Source organism: Hyaena hyaena, unplaced genomic scaffold (assembly GCF_003009895.1).
Source record: "Hyaena hyaena isolate Hyena2069 unplaced genomic scaffold, ASM300989v1 scaffold_179, whole genome shotgun sequence".
NCBI classification, from domain to species: Eukaryota; Metazoa; Chordata; class Mammalia; order Carnivora; family Hyaenidae; genus Hyaena; species Hyaena hyaena.
Window position 1 is genome coordinate 2,496,986 of NW_024080812.1, and position 24,948 is coordinate 2,521,933.

Sequence of the window (24,948 nt, forward strand, 5' to 3'; positions counted from 1 at the left end):
GTGAATTGAGTTTTGGACAGGTTGAGTTTGCAGTGCCTATTGAACTTAAAGAAGATGCACATAGGAGGAGGTGGTTCTAGGTATGGAGCTCAAGACAGATGAAATTTGGGAGTCATTAGCATTAGGAATTAGAAGGACAGAAAGCCAAGAGGGAGCAATGAGGACTTCTAAATTTAGGGAATGAGCATAGGAAGAGGAGCTACAAAAATCAAGAAAGGATGAACTACAAATAAAACATGAAGAAGTGGAAATGGTATATTGCTAGAGAGGAATGTAAAATTGTGGTAGAGAGACCTAATAGCTGGGTTTTGTAGGCATTTTTCTTTTTTGTGTTTATAGTCAGATACCATTTTGATGAGGCTTTGTAATCCAGATGAAGATAAATTAACACTGACATTCTTTTGTTATATGTAATAACCTTCACAATGTCTTTGATTTAATCTCTTAAAAAATTCTACTTTCTTTTTTTTTTATGTTTTTTTTTATTTATTTCTAGGAGAGAGAGAGACAGTGTAAGCAGGGGAGGGTCAGAGAGAGAGGGAGTCACAGACTGAAACAGGCTCCAGGCTCTGAGCTGGCAGTCAGCACAGAGCCCGACGCGGGGCTCGAACCCACGAACCACGAGATCATGACCTAAGCGAAAGTCGGACGCTTAACCGACTAAGCCACCCAGGCGCCCCTAAAAAATTCTACTTTCAAATGTGAGTTTAAGTTCTGGAACTTTATAAAAACATTTATATTACTAGTCTATAATTTCTAGTACATTTCTAGTACATGTAATTTCAAAGGCAAGATGTAGGTTCTGTTTCAGCTTTGTATCTTCAAAAGCCTTTGTCTTAAAATTCATAGTAGATGCATGATCAAATTGACAAAACTCCTTGTTATTTCCTGTGATCCATGGACCAACAGCTTGGTATCCTTGGGAGTTTGTTAGAAATGCAAAATCTTGGCCCACCCCACATTTGCTAAATCAGAATCAGCGTTAAAAAATGTTTATTTTTGAGAGAGAGAGAGAAAGAAAAGAGAAGGGGCAGAGAGAGCATCCCAAGCAGGATACTGCACTGATAGTGCAGAGCCCAACATGGGCTTGATCTCATGAACCACAAGATGGTGACCTGAGCTGAAATTAAGAATTGGACGCTTAACTGACTGAGCCACACAGTGCCCCAGAATCTGCACTTTTAATAAGATCTGTAGGTGATTCTCATAGGTACACAACCAATACTTCCTGACTGGCTAAACAATGAATAAACAAATTGTGTTGTTCTTATACCTAGTCCATCTCCAACTTTAGCCCATGTGATATACCTTGGTCAAATTATCTTTGTAAAATAATGGTTATTATGTCAATTTTGCTTTTTAAAAAAGCTTCAAATATAAATTAATTGGGTAGTTCTGCCTGGATTGCAAAGCCTTTCAAAGTCTGGGGTCAAATTTCTACCCAACTGAACTCCATTATCCTTCTACCTAAACCTCCTGTTTTAATCATTCTGGCCTGACTTGAGTAGCTAGCTGTTTACTTTTACTTCTGTATTTTATTTTCTACCTTTCTATTTTTTATTCATTGCATGTTTCCTACTTGATTAACACACTCTTTTTCTAACTATACAAATTCTATTCATCCTTCATGTTTTAGCTAACAGTGCAACTTTATAAAAAAAACTGACCACTGTAGTGCATAGTTATGATTCCTTTCTGACATATGTGTAGTTATTATCTTGTCTTCATAATGATACGAAAGAATTGCAGATTGTTAAATTTCAAGACTTAGATTCCATTTTCACCTCTGCCACTAACTTGCATAACGCTGTGCAAATTCATTTAACATCTCTGCGTTTCAAAATTTTTTTTTATTTTTTTAAAAAAAAACTGCTAGGAACTCCAACAGTATTGTGTTCCACATGCTGTGAGAAACTATGTCATGGAATATATTTTAATACACACAAAATATTTATAAGTGAATGCTTTTAAAATACAGTTGTTAACTCTCAGGTATTTGAAGCACCCCTCCCATAATTTTCACTGTACCCCCTTTTTAAATAAAATGTACAATAAACAAAGGAAAAACTCTACCTAATTTAACATAAATAAGTTATAGAGTCTTACTCTACAATTTTAACATTTATCATTATAATTATGGTGATAAGAATAAGAGCTGAGAAGTAGAATCACAGAATTTAAAAACCAGACTCCAACCTTATTTTAAATATAAGAATAGAGCTCTTACACCCTACTCTTATCTGTCACAACTGAGTAGGGGTTCTGGGCTTACTGACATTTTTGAGCTATTTCTCTCCCTGCTTTAAAGAAAGTGTAGTTTCTCCCATGACCCTTGTTTCCCTGGAGAGCTTCACAGAGAGGTTTCTGTATAACATTTGCTTTCATTAGCAAAAGGCTACATAGGATCCAGAAGAATGAAGAGGGAGGCAGCCTTCACAGAGTATCAACAGGCTGCAGATTAAATGTACCTTGTTTCCTTTGCTAAATTCCCAGCACACATTTCCATTAGAACAGTTATAAATTCTTTCCACCCACATTCCACCTCTGCATTCTTACCATTTAACCCTCTTCAATATAGCAGAAAGTCTAGATTTGTATTGTATTTTTTAAAAATGGTTCTCAGTTTTCTGGAACTTATTTCCATTTAAGAAAAGGATATGCACTAGAGATTGGTATATTCTCAGAACTGCCTATATCTTGCTTATAGTTTTATTGTTCTTTATGTGCTGTTTTCAAAGAACATTTTGGAGTTACATGTAATATCGATATTATTAGTAAATGTCTATGATAAATCAACAGTGAGGGCCTCAGACAATTAAATATTAGCATATCAACATACGAGGCCTTCAATGGTGTAATGGCAGCATATACAGTATATCAAGTAAGCATTTATTTTTATATACAAAAATGCAAAAATAGGAAGAGTGAACAGGATTAGAAAAGCTCAAGGTAAAAATGACATACACACAATAGTGCTTATTTTGTTACCTTATACTATTTCTTAGAGCCCATTAATATACTTGTAGGCAAGGCCAGAGCCAGTTATAGCTGGGAAACAAATCCTAAACAATCTGGTGAGTGGTTCCCTAGAGTTTCAGGACCTACTCTGTGCTTTTGGAACTCTTGGGTTCCTCTTATCTCTTTTGGGAAGTTAATTTTTGTCTTCTGTAAAGGTGTACCTATGTCAGGATAACTTTTGGGTGCTTGAAATTTATATGAAACAATAGGTTAGGGATGCCTGGGTGGCTCAGTTGTTTAAAGATCTGACTCCTGATTTTGGCTGAGGTCATGATCTCATGGGTTTTTGAGTTGGAGCCCTGTATCAGGCTTGGAGAACTGATAGTGCGAAGCATGCTTGGGATTCTCTATCTCCTTCTACCCTCCAGTGCTCTCTCTCTCTCTCTCAAAATAAATAAATACACTTTAAAAAAAAAGTTAAAAAAAAGGACAGGTTAACGGTCAGGTTCAAATTCATGTAACCACTCATCCCCCTGCACCCCCCCCCCCCCATTTTTTCAGTGGGTTATTTCTACTCTCTTCCAAAGGCTAGGGAGCCTGGGTCAAAGAGATACTAAGTAACCTGTGACTCTGTCTTCACCAGCATGAGTTCTCAGTTGGCTGGCTACTTATCTATGGGCATCTCTAGAACTAAGCATCCAAGTTAATACAAAGGTGACGATTTTAAAAACAATGACATTTGAAAATATTCCAATATTCTCAGAGAAAGAAAAAAACTAGGAGAAAGAAGAGAACTTTGAAAGGTGAAAGAACATAAAAGCAACTCCTTTTCATGTTATTGGCAAAATGCTGTGTCTAAGGCTTGGACTGTGTTGTGTCCAGTTTGAGCTTAAACTGGGGTGTAGGTATCAGAGCATACTCTGTGAAATGGTAAGGTGGAGCCTCTTCAAAAGTACATTTGCTGGGAAATTCTTACCTTGTCTTGGGGAAGAAAGCTCCAGATATAATAAGCTTTACTCAGTGACAAGGTGCTTATAAGAGAGAAAGGGGCAGTTATGGGTGACCGACACATCAAACTATCCATCACTTAGATTTGTCTCTGAGCTTTGTCTCCACCAGGTTGATGTTTCAGTATTACTAAAAGTAGGCATGTTTCTTGTGAACTGGAAATCCTGGTGAGAGAGGGCTGTGTGGCAGTGCTGCATGGTAGTGGGGTGTTCAGAAAAAGTGGACTTGATCTTGATCACAGGTTGGAAGGTTACAGAAATCCTTGGGGAGTTTAGCAGAGGGCTAAGTTAATTTAGAATATGGGGTAATATGCTCTTAGAGATGGGCAATTCTAGTCAATGTGCCTCCTTTTGTACTTATAGATGGGTGAATGAAGCCTGGAGAAACTTGGGTTACATAAGGCTATAATAATTAATATAAAAGTCCTAGAAAACAACTGTACTTAAAACTACAGAGGAGCAGTTAGTGATAATTTTGACATTCTTTTTTTTTTTTTAATCTTCTTACCCATGTCTTTCCTGCCTTTCTTTCTTTCTTTTTTTTTTAAATGTTTTATTTATTTCTAGGAGAGAGAGAGAGAGAGAGAGAGACAGAGTGAGCAGGGGAGGGTCAGAGAGAGAGGGAGTCACAGACTGAAACAGGCTCCAGGCTCTGAGCTGGCAGTCAGCACAGAGCCCGACGCGGGGCTCGAACCCACGAACCGCGAGATCATGACCTAAGCGAAAGTCGGATGCTTAACCGACTAGGCCACCCAGGCGCCCCTTTCCTGCCTTTCTTTCTTTCTTTTTTTTTTAAATGTTTTATTTATTTCTAGGAGAGAGAGAGAGAGAGAGAGAGACAGAGTGAGCAGGGGAGGGTCAGAGAGAGAGGGAGTCACAGACTCTGAAACAGGCTCCAGGCTCTGAGCTGGCAGTCAGCACAGAGCCTGTCGCGGGGCTCGAACCCACGAACCACGAGATCATGTCCTAAGCGAAAGTCGGATGCTTAACCGACTAGGCCACCCAGGCGCCCCTTTCCTGCCTTTCTTGAAACAAGTGCGTGTGAATAGAAATACCATCACCATTAATTCCATTAGAGTAAAGCCAATGCTATCAAAAAAGATCCCTGTAAACTTAACATGCCTAAAGGAGAGCAAAAGTATTTCTCCTGTTGTAATAGGCATTTGAGGTAAATGTCTGTCCCCAAAGGACATAGACATGTCCATAATTTTTTGGCTTCTGAAGAATGAGATTAGTGGAAATTATTGTATTAAATTTCTGTCTCTTCAGCAACAATTCTACTTAGTTACTACTCCCAAATTCAAATTCGTACAAACAACTTCCAAATAATATCCAATACTTACTTGTCTCCCACAATTCCCAAGTTGATTGTGGGGTAACCATGTTCCTGAATTGTTGCTAAGAGGGTTGATCGATTGCTGTCTCGAATCTTTCCTGGTAAGAGGTCATCTTCAGGATTTAGCAGCTACAAAGCCAAAAAAATCACCACAAATTATTCTCTTAGGATAATGTTGCTTATGGTTAATGGGAAAGAAATAGATCTAGTAAGCAGAGGTTAGCATATCTAACACCTACAACAGTATCTGGCACATAGAAGATACAAGCTCAAAGGGTCCCTGAATAGGGTGTATAGGAGGTTGGAAAAAAAAAGTTCCTCCAGAATTCAAAAGCACATAGAAATTTAATGGTGACTAAACAGCAGGCCAAATATCACACCTGCGTTGGTTATAATTTGACAATAGTGGTTTGTAGATTGGCATTTCCAGTGGTTGCTCATAGGGGCAAACTAAATAAAACAACATTCTTTTCCCCTCCCAATATTCTTTTCCAGTTTGTCTTTCACTGAGAACATCTGAGGTAAGGACTTTGTGACATGATATTCTCAAGTCCGAAGAAAATATAAACAACTGTTTATAAATAAGCTTTCTGATCTCTTCTCTGAAGTGGGATCAACAGTATCAAAGAAGTTTAACTTACTTGAAAGAGAGGGAGACAGGTGTCTTGTCTCTTTACTAGCAAATTTAAACAAGTAATACTTAACTAGAACTATGCACAATTATCCTATGACTCTGAATGGAATCACCTTTTAGAGATTCAATATCTACCATTATGTCTATGAAAAAAAGACATCTACCATTATGTCTATGAAAAAATTTATTGGAAACTTAGGAGGTTTCAGTGAGGCAGTGTGGTATAGTAGGAAGGGCTTGGGATTCAGACATTCCAATTCAAGTTACCTAAACACATTATGCCTTAATGTTCTTATTTATAACATATAGTAATGATAACCACCTTGAAAAGTAGTTGTTAGGATTGACTGAAGTAATGAACACTCAGTTAATGTGGGTAAATATATAATAAATATGATTATCTTCCTTCATGAAAAATGACATTTAAAGGGCACCTATTTTACCCCAATTATTTTCATATTTTATTCCTAGATGCTGGTATAGATGGAATTAGCTTATAATGTGAATACAGATTTAGATCAGATTATAACATATTTAAGAGAAGGGGTCCTTAACATATGCAGACACACCAACATACAACTTTAATTTATACATCAATTTTAAGATGCACCTTGATTTTAGAAATACAACATGAATAAAAATACATCTTGGGAGTGAGAAAATCTGGAATATTATCTTAGGAAGTTGAAGGCAAGTGTGCACGTTTTAGATACTTAGCCTGTTAATATGGCCAATACCTAGAGCTTCATATCTCAGTTCTCCCAAACAATAACCCCTAGACCCTTCAATCTTCATTCTGATACCATGTGGCAGGACCTTTGGCTTTATGTTAGAAAAGCAGTAGCTTTGCAATCAACTTTCCTCTTAAAATAGCTAGCGAAAAACTCTGATCATCTTAGTGTCACCTGGGAGTCTTCCCTTCAAATACTGCATTAATTTAACTTAATCAGATGCCATGTGACATTGCAACCCACTTTCATCCTTAGTCTGGCAGAGCTTGGAAAATTGCTATTGCAGTGCTAATATAGATTAATTTTCTGATCTTAATTAACACACAGTTATTGAAGTCATTATAATTTTATAAAGGCCATGACTTACAGTTCTTTAACTCCATTAATCAGCAAGTTGCTTCAGAAAGAAAACTATATGGTTATATAATTCTTTTTTTCCCACAAAAGGGTACTGACCAACTAAACAAGAGCCCTGTTTTTAGGGTGTTTTCTTTGCTATTCAAGTTCCTTTCTGTTATTTTGCTGCAAACAGTTCTAGAAATAACAGAACCATTAGAGATCATTGGAGAACTAGTCATTTATCTGTAAAACTGACATAATGAAATAATACCTAGTTAAATGAGGGTGTGGGATTTACAGTGCATTTCAAGTATTTTTCAAGGAAAAACAGAACTGAATGGGAGTATAATGCTGAATATACCAGAATAAATTCACAATATTTCCTTTTAAAAGTGAATCTTACACTTGCTGGGATGAGCACTGGGTGTTATATGGAAACTAACTTGACAATAAACTATTTAAGAAAAAAAAGTGAATCTTATTTTTTGGTTATCTTATATATCTGGTCATCTTTGGAATGATGCCTGAAATCTGTCACAGTTAAAATACAAAAGAAAAAAAAAAACCCAAAGTAAAACAACACATAATCCATTATCTCCATACCTTGTTATTTTCCTGACTACCATATATTTAATTTCAATTTCCTGTTTCTGTTATTATTAATGGTGCTACTGTCTTTCAAACATTTAAACTTTGATTCTTTTTATTTCCTTTTGTAGTCCACCATCTTCCCAAAGATCACAATCTTAAGAACATCCTAATAACATTTCCTCCTTGACTCTATCCCTTCATTTCTGATATTCAGTGTCTAAATGTCTGTAAATCATTATAATTGGCTATCATACCTACAAACTCTTTCCTTTTGAGAAATAAAACTGAAACATCAACTTGCAAAACTGTATTATTATTTGTATAATAGAGAAACTGTACTAAACCATGACATGTAACTCAAACAACTATCTTAAGTCAAATTTTTTAACATAAACTTGTTAAACTTGATAAAAAGACTTATCTACCCCAAGATCATGGACAAATTGAGACCATGATAACTCCACATGGACTCATGTGCTCCAAAGATAAGACTATTTCAGCAACTCACCTATTTTATAAAATCTGACCAGTCTTTGGCTAGACTTCACTTACTAACTTCTGCCTTAAAACCACCCCCAGTTCTCATGACCAACCTCAGTTCTCAAAATTCTGTAAATACCCTTCTGTAATATCCTCCTTCTGTGGCACTGCTGGGACTCTGCCATGGTGATGTGATGCTCTCCCTTACTCAGGAATTTTTGTACAGCTTTGTATGATCAACAAATTTCCCTGATGGTTGTTGTATCAAGACTTTGATATTCCTTGAGGTCCCACCAAGACACAGACAAGACCTCTTCCTATGAGTATTCGCATATTAGTTACATTGGACTTCACTGAAGTCTCGAGGCTCTTTGTTCCAGAGATTCTTTATGATGATAAGTCCAGCACTTCCTTAAGGCCTGATCCTTTTTTGTTGAGCTCCTGAAGACAACTGATATCTATTTTGTTTGTTGTAAGAATAAGGTTCCCAGGACTGTTTGGTTATTTGATCAAATCTGTACAAATTTTTGTTTTCCTTGTGAAGGTGTGTTAAAGCATTGATTTGATACTACTCATCTTTGTCAACAAACACGATGTAGCTTATTTGGCTAAATTCTTGTGTGTCTGTAAGAACTTTTCTTTGTTTATGTTTGAGAAATTGGCTTTGGGAGGGATCTCTTCTCTAACCATTCCTGCTGATTTTTAGGGTCAGCTGTTAGGGATTCAGTCTTAGTGCTAAGCCCTTCAGACATAATATATAAGCAATATTTTTCCAATTCATGGGTTCATCTAATAATAAAATTGTTGTAAGTCCTGGCATAACTCTAGCTTGTTTTATTTTTCTTCAGAAATACAATTCTGAATATTCAGTAATTAGCATTTTTACTGTTATGCAGAGTTTCAAAATGAAGTTTAAATAAAAATGTAAAAAATTTAAAATTCTTTTGTTAAATCCTCATGAGGAAGTTCTCTGTCACCTTTCTAAAAGAGAATGACTTAATTTATTTTAAGAAACATCCTTCTTTGTTTCTATTCTTTGGAGATTTATCCGAAGATTTATCAATTGTCTTGAATGAATTGTCAAAGGGCCTGAGATTCTTTATAACGACTCACTTTCCCTTTTTTTATGTTTTGAAATGGGTTTGTCTGCATAAGACCTTCCCCTTCTTTGCAAAGGGAAGATAATTAGGCTTCTCTAGTGGTCACTAACTCCATATCCACTGCAAACAGCTCCCTTATACATTCCTACTTTTCTTTCTCCTTTTTCTAGAATACTTATTAATTGATCAAAAACCAATTCTAGTTATTATGGACACACACCTTAGAAATAGATTGTCCAGGTAAACAGATGTAACACATTGAAAGAAAAATTCAGATTATAAGTTCTAAAGGAGCATGTTCTTATTTTAAATAGCTTTTGATTAAAGGTTTAATTGAGAGTTAAACTAATTGCCCTGGTTACTAGGTTATAAGAGAGAAAAAAGAACATTCAGAGCTTTCAAACATAACTTAAGGAATCTTTTAGGAATTTGGTTTATAAATACAGAGGTTTAGGGGCGCCTGGGTGGCTTAGTCGGTTAAGCGTCCGACTTTCGCTTAGGTCATGATCTCGCGGTTCGTGGGTTCGAGCCCCGCGTCGGGCTCTGTGCTGACTGCCAGCTCAGAGCCTGGAGCCTGTTTCAGAGTCTGTGACTCCCTCTCTCTGACCCTCTCCTGCTCAAGCTGTCTCTCTCTCTCTCTCCTAGAAATAAATAAAACATTAAAAAATTAAAAAAAAATAAATACAGAGGTTTACAAATTGTATTTGAAAAAAGTCCACATTCTATTTCCACTGTGATGACTCTTTTCATGAATTAGACAGATTTGATAATCTTGTTTCAAAAATTGTCCTGTGTTTTCTTTCCTGACTTTAGCAGCATATAAAAATGATACTAGAAATGTATGCTAGTTTAATTTTAATTTTCTAAATTTCCTTTCCTAGTTTTGCTACAAAATAGAAAAATTTTATTCATCTAAATCTGAGAATGATGATATGGAATGTCTCTGTGAAAAGAGGCTGATGAGATTCAAGGCATGCTACACCAAGGCATGCTATCACCCCCAAATATGGCAATTTCAAATTGAAGGAATTTGAGAAATGGAATGTGCAAGGATTTCCCCCTTACGCAGGTGATAAAACCTTCATATGAGAGGTGCCCTCCCTATGCCTGGAGGAAGGGAGCATCCTTCCCTCTGAAGATGAAGGGATACAGAAGAATCCAAGTTAACAAGAAGTCTTGCTAATTTTCCCTCAGTTTACTACACTTTCCTCAAACCCTTTGTCCTATCATATCTTTCCATGACTTTCCACTCCTCATCAAGTCTAATTAAAAATGCTCAGGTTTGACTGTTTTTTCAGGTCTTCATTTTCTTATGAAGGCTCTTATGTCACATAAAACTTTAAAATATATATATGCTTTTTCACTTGTTAATCTGTCTTGTTACAGAGGCAAAAAATTTAGAACTTGAGAAATTAGAAGGGTTGAGGAAAAATATATTTTTCATTCTACAGGATAAATTATTATAAGGCTTTATTAAATTGTAAGATCTTATATGAAATTTTTTTATCAAAAAATTTTTAAAAATATTTATTTATTTCTGAGAGAAAGAGGGAGTGCATACTCAGGGGAGAGGCAGAGAGAGAGGGAGACAGAGAATCCAAAGTAGGCTCCGTGCTATCAGCACAAAGCCTGATATGGGACTCAAATCCACAAACCATGAGATCATGACCTGAGCCAAAGTCGGATGCTCAACTGACTAAGCTACCCAGGTGCCCCTGAAATTAAACTTTAAAAGCCAAATCCTTGTTAACTCTAAGACCTTAACAAATATTAATTTGAGTAACTGACAAATCATTTTGGACATTACATTGTGGGCAATGTAATCTTTAATGCACCCATGCTCTTATTACAAACATCATTTACAGGTTAGAGTAACCATCATTAACAGGTTAAAAAGGATATATGAAGATAGAGGAATGCTTGTGCAAGGTAGTGAATATGCTTAGTTTTTGGTAGAAAACAGAATATTATCCTTCAAGCAAAAACGATCTGATTGTGCCATTTGTAAAAATGAGACAGTGCCATAAATACTGTTTTATTATCTGGGTTTTTTTTCACTTAAATAGCATATCACAAATATCTTTCAATGACAGTGATATATGTCTATAATGCATCAATGGCTATAAACAGTTCTACTATATGTATCATAATTAATCAATTCCCTATTGTTAGATATTTAATTTGTTGATCATTTTTCACACAGAATCACAGAATATAAGAAAAGAGACAGTTTCAAAGTGGTAGGTGAGGAATGTCACTGATACTAAATGGTATAGATAGGTTAGGGAGGATAAATACCAGAGCAGGATATGGAGATTAGGAGTTATTACCCTCTTCAGGAAATCAGTTTCTGTGCTAAAGGGGCACTACTCAGATTTGGGAGTTTCGTTTTTTCTTTTTTTCGTTTGTTGTTGTTTTTTGTTGTTTTAAGTGGATAGTGAAAAAGAAAAGGCAATGAATGCAGACCTCTCTTTGCACAAACCTAGTAGTCAGTAGGAGGGGCACAGTGCAGTAGCTCAAGGAGGCAATAGGGTGTTTAAGGATAGGTCTTCTTATGACAGTGGTAATCATTTTATATTTGGATATAGATGGGAGATGAGCCACTAGAGAGAAAGTAATCAAAGACACAGAAAAAATAATTTAGAAACCAAAGTTCTGAAGAAGGTGAGAAAGAATGAATGTATAGGTAGAAGTAGAGGAATTGTTCTTAGAAATATCATTTCCTTTTAGATTGGAGGAAAGGAAGATAGCTAAAGGAATGAGGAAATTTTTGATTTAAAAAAAGATGAGGGAGCCCTCATTTAGTTCAGTTTGACAAATATTTCTTAGTTTCATTTTTTCCATTAAAGGTGTTGAGGTCATTTGCCAAGTGTGGGAAAGAAGGGCTGTTACTGGTATAAAGGAGGTACAGAATGTATGAATGAACTATCCACAGGGGTAATGTGCTAGGAAATCAACAAGACAGTGACAGCAGGATTACCAAACAACTTTAAATACCAGGTTGACATTAAATGCCAGAAAATTGTTCTTGGTCAGGTAATCACAGTTCTATTAATTTTTTTCAGTAATGTTTCTCTGCTTGGAAGTAGAAATGGAGACAGTAGAGGATAGAGTCAACCAGTTTAGGTATTAGCATAGAAAGCAAAGGAATAGATTAAATGAGTGAGGCTATCTGAAGTGTTAGTGAGAGCAACTTTAAAGTGGTAAGTCATAGTCTTTAATCTGGACAATAAGTACAGTATAGCTAGAAGAAACTAATGACAGTAAAAACTAACCTGACAGGTTAAAAAATAACCTAATAGGTTTCAGGGCTGCCATCGAAAAGCTGGAGATATGAAATTTAAGGAGATTCCTGTGGGAAGCATTGTGGCACAGGAAAGAAAAAAAGTCATTACAGCCAGAAGACTTAGTTGTGAAATCAGGCTCTATTCTTACACGAAACAGATGATGTTGGGAAAATTGCTTTGTTTTTGAGCTTCCATTTTCTCTTCCTTAAAATTAAGGATAATTATACTACCCTCATGGTGTTGCTATAATCATAAAGTACATAGTGGTATTGGTCACACTAGATACTCAACTTCCTGTTCCTTCTCTTATTAGTCAGGTTAAATATAGTTTTGTAATAGCAGCTGCTTGTGGAGGGCCCTGAAAAGTATACAAAGATTTGAGAGAGACTTTATATTTTAGAAAGCTTGTTTGTACAGGCATCTGTTTTTGATGGTGGTCAAGAAAATGATAAAAGATAGAATAGAGTAAGCAAACACATAGTGGAGATGAATAGATTTAATTCTGTGTGAGTACATGCACGTGCGTGTATTTGTGTGTATGTGTGTGTATATGTGATAGAGAGTGAATGAGAGAGAGAGAAAGGATTAAATGAATAAACAAGTTTTGGAATATGGCTGAAAATGACTGAAATAGTACACTTAAAACTAGAAGAGCAAGTACCTACTAAAGAAGTAATTATTGCTTCTACTTGAGTAACGAGTTAATAAGCATTCAGTCTTGACTTCCTGACTAATGGCAACTAGCTGACTGATGTCCAGTTTAAAGGCCTTTAGGTCACCATCTATAGTTTTAAGGGCATCGGAATGTATTTGATGAATAAAGGATGAATGCATCAAGAGTCAAAATTAGAAAATAAAACTGGGAAGTATAAAAACAAAAGAAAAACAAAACTGGATAGTACGAAGGTTGGAAAAAAGAAGGAAGATATAGCTGCCTCCTAAGTGTAAAATTTGTATCTCCTATCTTCTATTTATATTCACTTCCTATGTGACTTTAGTATCTAGTCTCATGATTTTAAATAGTGTGTATATGCTGATAACTTCCAAATGTGTATCTTTAGATCTAATTTTCTCCTAAGCTCCAGACAATATGTTCAAATGCCTACTCAATATTTCTACAAGGATTTCTAAAAAGTATCTCAAACTTAATTTGTCCAAAACAGAAACCCTGATTTCTGCTGTCCAATCTTTCTCACCTGGGTAAGTGATAACAATCCTTAGAAATGCTCAGGTCAAAACCTTGGAGTTTTACCTTGACTCCTCACTTTCTCTTATATAGTTCTACTTTGAATTTACTAGCAAAACCTATTGGCTTTATCTTCAAAATATTTCCAAATAGGAAATATTTGGTAGGAAATAATTTCCTGGATATTACAAATCTAACTAGTCTCCTTGCTTGTTTCCTTTTCTGTATGCCATGTCATGTTGAAGCCAGAGTAAACATCGAAAAATTTAAGAAGTGTTATGTTTCATGTTATGTTTCCCTTCCTCAAACTATTTAGAATTAAATGGTCTTAATTTCTATTATCTCTCCAACCTCATCTCTTTTTACTTTGCTCCTTTGCCTCCATACTTCAGCCTTGCTGTCCTCCTTGCTGTTCCTCAAACATGACAAGCATACACCCTATCTCAGAACCTTTCTTTCTGTTGTTCCCTCTGCTTGGAACTCAATTCCCCTTATGGCACACACCCTTAATACCTTCAGATTTCCAGCCTAATTTTGCCTCATCAGTAAGACCTGATTACCCCATATTAAATAGAAGACTGTCAGTCAGTCAGTTCTGGAAAGGAAATCCAACTCCTCTAGGTATTTCAAATTCAGGGGAGTGGGGGAAGAAAGGATTTAATACAGAGAATTGGGTAAAAATGTGTTGGGAGGGTTGGAGAAAGGAAAAAAGTGTGTTTTCAAAGATCAGTAACTGCAGGAAGTCACCATTGTCTCTAGGGCTATTAGGAGAAAGTGATGTTACTGAGGGTTGGGGCACTTATACTTCTGCTAACTTCCTTCCACCTTCTAATATTGTGTTAATACATCCCAAAGCCAAAACCAATAGGTCCACAGCTGGAAAGAGAGTCCAGGAAATTGGGTTTTCAGGCTTCTAGCCTTATTGTATAGGGGAGAGTATGAAATGGCTGATGTAGGGTAGGTTTCAACAGATAATATGTGGCATATACCTCCTCTACTACCAGTCTCTATCATCTTACCCTTCTTTATTTTTCTTTATATCATTGATGATTATTTGTTCATTGACTATCTCCCTCTACCCCACCTCCATCAGAATATAAATTTTGTAAGAACAGGAAATTTGTCTGTCTTGTTTGCTGCTATATCCTGAGCAGTCAGAACAGTGCCTGGCATCAGTATGGTAGTATATTAAATAAGGAGGGATAGTGGAAATGGTTCGCTCCAGTGGAGAATAATATTTTGCCACTGACATTGCTTAGAATTGCTAGTGCATGGTGATAATAAAAGGCAGAATTATTTGTAGTCAGTTTTATTATTATTTTCTAATTTGCTACAGACAATGCATCCTCTTATGTGAGGGTAAAGAATTAACAAACTTTTTCCATTTCTAAGGACAAATTTGACCTTGGGTTAACTTTCTAGCTCTGTTCTCCTGGAAACTTGATAAAGATGAAATATCAGCTTGTTACTAGGCAGCAATTCTTATGGCAAAAATAATCTCTGATTGGTAACATGGATATGGACTAGAAGGAACTATAAATGAATTATAAATCCCTAGTGGAAAGCCACAGCTTTGAGCTTTTGTGAATGTGGTGACACTTGTATCCAGACATTTCCATTGTAGGGACCCTGGTAGCTGCCTAACACTGTTATAAGACATATTGATTCCTACTACATGGCAATGAGAAACAATGAAATCTGGCCATGTGTAGCAACATGGATGGACCTTGAGGGTGTTATGCTGAGCGAAATAAGTCAGGCAGAGAAGGACAAATATCATATGTTTGCACGTATAGGAGGAACTTAACTGAGGGCTATGGGGGAGAAGAAGGGGGAAAATGGTGGGGGAAAGGGAGAGAGGCAAACCATGAGAGACTCTTGAATGCTGACAAAAACTGAGGACTGATGGATGTGGGGGGGAGGAGGGATGGGCATAGAGGAGGACACTTGTGGGGATGAGCACTGAGTGTTATGTGGAAACTAATTTGACAGTAAACTATTTAAAAAAAAAAAAAGATATATTGATTCCTATTCCTATGTAGGATATGCTTCTACGTTGGTAGCTCCCATACTCTCTTGGCATAATTCTTGTTCCCTTGTACCTGAATGTCACTTGAAAAAAGATAATAGCTCTTGAAAGGCTGTGTAGACGGTTAAGAGGACTAGTTCCACCAAAGATGAAAATCTGATGCAGCCCTACTGGACACTGAGCTTCCTGTTCAAAATCCTTTTAAATAAACTGGTTCATAATACAGTGTATTCACATCTTATAGAAGTCTGATGTTTAGTTAAGATGATCCCTGATGGTCATTCCAGCATGTAATAGATGTCTAATGAATATTTATTGAACGAATGCATGAGGCTGGAAGTGTATTTCACAATTACATAATTACTGGATGGTATCACCTAAATGTTAACATACATAATTTGTTGAAACCAACAAATGTTTACATTGGCTGTTCTGTATTATTTATAGTTCATAACTGTACCTCTTCGGGGCACCTGGGTGGCTCAGTGTTCGATTTCAGCTCAGTTCATGATCTCACTGATTGTGGGTTGAGAGCCCCGCATGTTGGGCTCTGTGCTGACAGCTAGGTCAGAGCCTGGAGGCTGCTTCAGATTCTGTGTCCCCCTCTCTCTCTGACCCTCCCCTGCTCACGCTGTCTCTCTCTCTCAGAAATAATAAAAAAAAAATGACTGTACCTCTTCAATTTTGAAATAATTCCCTTATCCCGAACACATGAATTCATAAAATACTGGGCAGGTTTTAAAGACAGACATCTTATATGGCATTCTTTGGGTTGCCTCAGGCCACTGTTCTGCTTACCAATAAACCACACTGGATTAAAAAGTGGACATATGTGAAGCCACACATATCAGTGGAAATCAGTTAGTACTTAAGGGAAGCATGTACTGTGACTGATTAAGCTATAGACTTGCCACATTAATAGACAAGTGTAATTTCTTTCAACCTCTCTGAAATTTATATTTCTTCTCATTATTTCTGTCTATCAAAGACCTCAAGCCTCCAGAAGAGATACTATGCTTTATTCATCTCTTTTATCCCCAGTTTAGATATTGGTATATTGGTATAGAGGTAACCAATAAACATTTGTTGAAATAAATTATACAATCATAGAGAGTCACAAGAACGGCTCACCTTGGATGGAACTAGGGAAAGAATGTGAAGCTATAGAGAATTTAGATGCATTATTCCCTTGGAAAACCATAGTAAGTACAGCAGGCCAGAGAAAGTAGGGGAACAGAGTCATACAGTACCTATCAAAGCCTCTCCAAAGATAATCAAGCCTATGGAGGCAGGGAGCTAGGACTACAAATTCTTCCTTAGATTCCATGATCTAAGTATCATCTCTATTCTACCCCATCACTTTTCTTTATCACTAGTAAATAGTTTTAATATAGAATGTACAATAGTACATTTTTTAAAAAAGTACTACCAATGTACTCTAGGGGATAATTGAGAATATACCCCAGTCCTATAAAAACATTAGGAAGAATACAAGAAATACAGGTTAAACAAAGTTATGTAATAACTACTTATGAATTTGCTCATTATCTTTAGCTTTCCCAAGCCCCCTGAGCTCAGTGAGATGCACAAAGGATATAAATAATCACAAATAAGAATAGTTCATTAAATAAACCACTTTAACAGAAATTTCTGTCTGATGCTAACCACAAGTGTCAGTCCTAGGGATATTAAAAACATCACTATGTATACCAATTGAAAAGAATGTTTGTTTTGGGGGGGTGCCTGAGTGGCTCAGTCGGTTAAGCATCTGATTCTTGACTTTGGCTCAGGTCATGAACTCAAGGTTTGTGAGATCGAGCCCTGCATTAGGTTTCATGCTGACAGCGTGGAGCCTGCTTGGGATTCTCTCTCTCCCTCTCTCTGTCCCTCCCTCACTTGCTCTCTCTCTAAATATAAATAAATAAATAAAAAAAGAATGTTTGTTTTGGGTCAATCAATAATTTTAGGGAATGACCAGTGCATCTATACAGGGTCTAGAATACTGGTTCATCTGTCCATTAGCAAAACAAATCTTTTATTCCTTTCTTTTGCCCTGTCCAAAAGAGCTATAAGGGTAATGGAGAGACCTTTGAAAAATGTTCATTCCTAAGACTTTAAGAAATTAAAAACAATGTTACAAATAAATGGCTTATTTTCAGAATAAAATTAGGGGGTTAAAAGAGAGAGAAAAGAAATCCTGTTAATTTCAAAATATAGATTTCCTATTTTTTCCTATTTCCTATATTTTGATAGATAATCCTATCTTTTTGAAAATAATAAGGTGTAAAGTCTAAATAAATCTCTGTAGTTTTTGATCTGCTCTTAGGCTTTGAATTACTAGCACACCCATTTTTCTTTTTTCTTTTCTTTTTCTAATGTTTTTTTTTTTTTTTAATTTATTTCTAGAAGAGAGAGAGAGAGACAGCATGAGCAGGGGAGGGTCAGAGAGAGAGGGAGTCACAGACTGAAACAGGCTCCAGGCTCTGAGCTGGCAGTCAGCACAGAGCCCGACGCGGGGCCTGAACCCACGAACTGCGAGATCATGACCTAAGCGAAAGTCGGACGCTTAACTGACTAAGCCACCCAGGCGCCCCTAGCACACCCAGTTTTCAATAGTCCCAGTTTCATTAGATCCTCCAACTGAATTTTTGTATAACCAAAGAAAAACATGGAACAGGCAATTTTTCAAGAGTTGTCAGAGAAAGACTGGCTAAATTCCCTATCCTAAATCAGGGCTGAAATGACATTTGACATATTCTGAGAAGCATGCTACTAGAGAAGCTATCTTTAGAAAAAAAAGAAAAAATAGGTTATCAAGTCTTTGCTGGTGACTAAGAATCACATGGAACTTCCAGCAAGAAGATCTAACCACTGTGTCCCAATTCATTGGTTATTTCCCACATAGAGGTGACCCTTCACCTCAGCAGGTGGGTAGACACAATTTATTGTCCTAATAGACTGAGCGCTAAATTTTCACAGTTGAATATCTATAGGTAGCAGCCAATATCCTTTGCTTATACGTACTGAGTGTATAGAAAAGCCATTGGTTGTAATATTTCATTCTAATAAATGGAAGGGAGCATTTCTCAGTATGTAATTTCTTCCTCCTTCTTCTTGAACTATTCTAAGGCTAATTTATTTCCCTATTATATAGGAATGTGGCAAAATCTATAATCCACAATGTTCTATTTACAACACAGACAGAGGTCAAAAATATTTTTGTCTGAAGGTCTAATTACCTTTTCACCTACCCCCCTTCGCCCCTCTCTTTTTTATTTTTTACCTCATTCCCTGTTGACATGACTGCAACAACTGGAAACTTATTAACTTCAACCTCTGTGACACCTACAGTTGCCAGAAGACCAATTTCTGAGGGGCCCATATGGGTTCCTTTGGCCAAAACGCATTCTCCTCTTTTAATGTCATGGCCGATGGGTCTGAAAGTCAAAGCAGAACCATAAGCAGTATGACTGAGAATAATATTTTTTTTCAACTAACTTTAGTGTCAGAGAAGGAGGACACACTCAAGAGGAGAAAAAAGTCAAGAGATGAGGTAAGAACAGAACAATAAAATAAAAAGCTTCTAAAAATTCAATGCTTTTTTAATAAAAAATTTAAATCACACAATAGAAGAGAGAAATAGGAGTTCTATCTATTACTGCTAAAAAGGAATATGTTACTTCACATTTGAAAACTATTTTACAAATTGCTTTGTACCACATTACAGCCAAAAACACCAATTGCAGACTTTTTTTGATGTAAGAATTTATATGAAAATATCTAGTGGCATTAATAAGAGGTCCATAGTTTGTTAACTTTAAGGTGAGAAGAATAACACTAATGAGGTTACCACTGAGATCATTTCTATTTGGACAACTTAGGCTGACCTAGATCTGTGCCTGCAGAAGTCCATTCAACTTGGCTTCCTGCCAGAGGGATGTGAAAATTGTAGCTTTGTTATAAAGACATTTCAGCAAATTATATTGACGGGATCAGGGCAAACATATTCCAGTGTAAGAAAAATAAAGTATATGCACTATTTATGGTAAAACAGTAATCTCATCTTTGTATATAAACAGTAGCAAATTATTATTGATAGTCAGTAGAGGAGGGGCTATCATCTAATTGCATAAAAACTTAGTTCTGGGATTACCTGTGTTGATACCATATTCTGGATTATTTAGGGGTAGAGTTAGGTAACTCTGGGTTATCTAGGAGTAGGATTAACTGTGGATTAAGTGGGCTCATGACTTTACTTCTTTCACATGTTGCTTTTGACTATTTCATTTGCCTTTACCACGTTTATGAAAAAGCAGGCAGAGCAGACATGAGATGTAGAATTAAGAAAATTCATTTTACTACTTGTTAAAAGTCCTGAACACTAATGGCTAATTGACTGAGCTGCAAATTTATAATAGCCATCCTCTTTTAAGTTCATGATCATGTAGAAACAAAAGTTGGCTGTGCATTCTGTATGTTATGAACTTACCTGATATCTTGGCCTGGCCGGGCTTGCACCAGAATTCGTACTTCAAGTTCCTCAGTCCCCTATAATAAGAACAAGTCATGTAACTTCAAACAGAACAATCTAATGGATTGTTTGATCAACACAATTTAGCTAACCAGATGTTTTTATCATCAGATAGGTCCAGAATATATACAGAGATAAAGAAACAGAGAACTTTTTGCTAAACATTTTGAACATGATGAATTTCTACCACACATTCCTTTCTTTTTTTTGTTTAATATTTTTATTTATTTCTAGGAGAGAGAGAGAGAGACAGCGTGAGCAGGGGAGGGTCAGAGAGAGAGGGAGATACAAACTCTGAAATAGGCTCCAGGCTCTGAGCTGGCAGTCAGCACAGAGCCCGATGTGGGGCTCGAACCCACAAACCGCGAGATCATGACCTAAGCGAAAGTCGGACGCTTAACTGACTAAGCCACCCAGGCGCCCCTCTACCACACATTCCTAAAAAATTAGGTTTGATGCCAAGGTATAAATAAATAAAGACTTTCCCCCCATAATTTTCATGCTTTTGAAAAATATACCAATTCAAATATTGGATCTTACATTGTAAGCAGTGTTCTCAAGGGAAAACAAAAGATACACCTATATGGCTACCTAATAGATACAGTGAACGCTCATGGAAATAACCGGTCTCTTCTGTTCCCATGAATCATAGGTTCAATACTAGGCCAAGTTTTCCAAATATCTATAGAAATTTCGGTGAAGGGCTTGCAGTTTGCCTGGCAGTAGGTTTCTGTAAATTAATGGTGATCATTAATTTTACATTAATGGGCCGTGGATAATATTGTGACGCTGGAATTGTGTCTTGTCATGTGGCAGAGTCTGTGGATGTGTGTGTTCTGGATTTCAATGCTCTGCTGGCTTCTTTGATGCCAATAAATCTGCTGGACAGTTTTAATAGCAAGTAATGTGATCTGCATGCCAAGAGTTGAATTTTATAAACCTTTTATGTGGGAAAGTAATTAAGAAGAAAATCCCAGATCAAGAAAAGTGTTTATCTCTCAGCATGTCCAAATTTTTCTATATACCCAGCCCAGAAGAATATTATTTATTTTTAGCTCTACCTTTTAAGATATAAAATATCTTAAACTTCTTCAAAAAACAAGTTAAGATAGCCAATCATTAAAACCTCAGTTGAAACTATTCTTTTATTAGTGGCTGATCCTCTGGTTCCAATAATTGCTGCTAGTTTCAGTGAAATGAAGGCCTGCTTAGACCAAAAAAAACCCCACAAAAAACAAAAAACAAAAACAAAAACGAAAAAACAACAAAAGAAAAAAAAAACAAAGAAAAAATTCCCAGAGACCTTTATTGTAGGCAATAGAGGGGGCACTGACATATAGACATGTATTTAATATTTCTAGGCTATCTTTTGATGACAGAGGTTTTTCTGAATTATAGAAAACCAGAGCTGACAGGTTATTTGGTTTAAATGCTTGGCTTAGTGTAATGTTGAGGAATTTCTGTTAAATTCTTTTTCATTAAATTCTCCTTCACATTTTATCAAAAGCTAGTCTTTTTTTCCCCTAGAAGCTAGTCCTTTTTTTTTTTTTAATGTTTGTTTATTTTGAGAGAGAGAGGGAGAGAGAGTTAGAGCGAGTGCTCAAGCAGAGGAGAAAGGGAAAGAGAATCCCAAGAATCTGACAGCACAGAGCCCGATGTGGGGCTTGATCTCACCAACCATGAGACCATGACCTGAGCCAATATCAAGAGTTCGACACTTAACCAAGTAAGCCACCCAGGTGCCCCAAAGCTAATGTTGATGAACAAATTTCTTAGCTATAAGGTATGTCAACAATTAATAATTTTGTTCTTCTATTTGGAGGTAGTTTCTTTCTTTGTTTGCATGTGAAATTTCTTGGATCAAATATGGCTCAAATTCTGTCATAATCATGGTAATGATCGTAAAAACATTTCTTGTACCAAAAGATTTTCAAATCTAAGGCAATTCCTATTTACTGGAGATCTGTACATTACAATGTAAGATGTTAACATTACCAAAAAACCCTGGATTAATCTTATAAACATTGCAGAAAATGAGCATTTATAACACTGCCATAGGAACAAAGCCGTAAGACCTGGTGATGACGTACATCATCAGATTCCCTGATTAGTTCGGTGTCTTCTACTTGTACTACTGCATCAGCACCGCAGGGGATTGGAGCACCTGTTGTAACCCGCATGACTTGTCCTGGCATTACTGTTTGAGTCGGCTGGAAATACAAACATGGAAGAAAGAATTGATTTGCTGTTGCAAAGGAAAAGTCTGCAGGAGATGTAATATTTTTAGAAACAAACCATAAAAGGAAAATCTAATACTCTCACTCATTTTGGTCCAATGTAAATAAAAACTATCCACAAACAGATGCATTTACACCAAATAGGATTTAACTTGATTAAGGTAGTGACCATTAGATGTCTTTCATGATGTCCTGTTTTCCTTTTGAAGAACTGTCACTTACATTTGCTACTATTGTGTCTAACTTAAATCATGTGAATTTTCTTAATACCTGTATGTGATTTGAGTGTCCATAAGAAAAAAAAAATGCCATGCAATGTGATTTTATGAAAGACAATTATGAAAAACTAGCATGTTGTTCATTTACTGAAGTTCTGATGTTTAAGAAATATAGTACTTAATAACTAAACTTTTTGATTTAATAAATATAAGCCAGAAAAATATTTTCAATTATTTCTCTTGAAAATAGTTCTGAAACATATTAGTTCACTTTTTAATAATAAAAATCTAGAAGATGTAATTAAATAATTCAAAAATGGTTCCAATGTCTATAATGATTTGGGTTAAACATTTATATCTAAGGCAATTTTCATTGCCTTAACTATCATATAGATGGTACAAGAGACTGACCACAGGACTTGCCCTGCAAACTTCCCTTAGTGTAGAGAAAAGCATATTTCTATAAGATCCATTTGATAGGTTTGATTTGGCCTCAGAAGTCTCACTTGTCATATGCCATGATTTAGGTCAGAGTTGGGAAAAGGAATGCTTCAAATTTCCCTTAAAAGAAAATTCTGAGATAATGTAACTTCTCAATGAGAAAGAGGTCTTTCCAAAGATATCTGCTTCATAAATACTTAAAATCCTAGGTCACAACAATGTGAATATTCTGAAAACTACTGAACTATACTTAAAAATGGTTAAAATCATACATTTTTATGTTATATATATTTTCTACCAGATTAAAAAAAAATTAGGGAGTGGTTAAGGGAAAATATCTCTCTACCAGATGTACAAAGTAAAACCAGAAATTTATTTATTAGAAAAGTCTTAAAAATCTTCTTTAAGTAATATTAGTGCTGCAAATAATACCACCAATAGCTAAAATTATCAAACCCTTCAATCTATGCGAAGTACAGTGTTAAGTGCATTATTACATTCTAGAATATAAACTGTACAAAGACAGGGATTTATTTTTTTGTTGCCTCTCTGATCACATCATCATTTTCGATCCTGTGGCATGCCCAGAAGGCTGACCTCTATGGACTATTTCAACCAGGTTCCCATCACTCTGGGTTCTGGTTAGGTTCAGCCATTGGGAGTGGTCCACAAGAGATTAGAGGGTAGGAGAGAGAGAAAGTAGGGTTTTTATTCCCCTTGCTACTTCCCTGCTGGGCTGCAGTTTGGTGATGGCTATATCATTGAGGGCTACAGCTTCTATTAGGTAGCCCATTCCCATAGTTATCAATCCCCTCTGGTCCACGTACCACTCCTGCTCTTTGCCCTTCAGATCTAGAGGTGGTTGGTAATGGAGCATCACTGTTGTTAGCACCCAGGTGCTTAACATTCTTTTGTTTCCCTTAACTTCTATTTCTTGGGTATAGTCCCTTTAATCACCCATTTTCCACAAATATTTATTGCTCTATCATACCAAATCCTAGAAAGTGTCTAGCACAAAGTTGGTTATGAATAAATATTTCTAGAATGAATGAATGAACAAATATGTATGATCTCAGTAGCTGAAAATTACATGAAGTATCCCATCCTTCTTGGCTTATAACTCCAGTGTTCTCCATGCTTTTAACCCATAGCTACTGACAAAAGAGATTCTTGGGATCAGCTCTGGCATTGAACTTTCCCTTTATTCTGTTATTTGAATAAAAGATATTCCAGGCTTTTAAGAATGGTTACATTTTTATGTAATTTTCTACCATGATGCTGCATAGGATTTCAAATGAAAAGCTTGGAGCCCAATGCATTAAAATTAAAAAAAAAATTCAACCCCTATGTTATTTATTTTCTGGGACATCTCTTAATCTACTATATATGACTAATTTGCAGTGCAGTGATTTTTGATGAAAAGCATTAAAGTTTTGATATGACATACGTATTTTTTAGTAGAGGTACTAATGCTAAAACTATCTTAAGAGCCTATGGAGCAAAGATATTTAATATAGGTCTAACCAGGTCTTTCTTTTGCTGAAAGTGCCTTTTTGGTGAAGGCAGAAAGTGAATCCTAAAATGAGTTTCAGGGCAGTTGCTTCTTAAGCTGAAAAGTGTTAACCTGAAGCCCTGCCTTAATTTAGTCAGGCTCAATGTACCATATTCTGTAAATTCACTTTAAGTTTTATAGTGATTGTACCTGTAATTTTCTCTACTTTTTGCCTTAAACCAACTCTTAAGAGGTGTTTCTGTATGGTACTAAGAAAATTGGCTCCTCTCTAAGCTTAGTGAAGACTTCCTACCAGCTCACTTATATGAGATCCAATGTAAAAGATATTAC

At 36.1% G+C, this 24,948-nt stretch overlaps 1 protein-coding gene across 1 annotated transcript in view; it reads right to left on the bottom strand.

Moving 5' to 3' along the window:
* The window catches only part of GPHN (gephyrin), a gene marked incomplete at its 5' end in the record, with an annotated part of 348,385 nt that overhangs the window by 52,274 nt on the left and 271,163 nt on the right, over positions 1–24,948 (bottom strand). The window contains 4 exons of the mRNA XM_039240741.1: positions 5,309–5,430; positions 18,962–19,115; positions 20,168–20,226; positions 22,300–22,419. Coding sequence (XP_039096672.1) covers positions 5,309–5,430; positions 18,962–19,115; positions 20,168–20,226; positions 22,300–22,419 — 455 coding nt within the window. The remainder of the gene's footprint in view (positions 1–5,308; positions 5,431–18,961; positions 19,116–20,167; positions 20,227–22,299; positions 22,420–24,948) is intronic.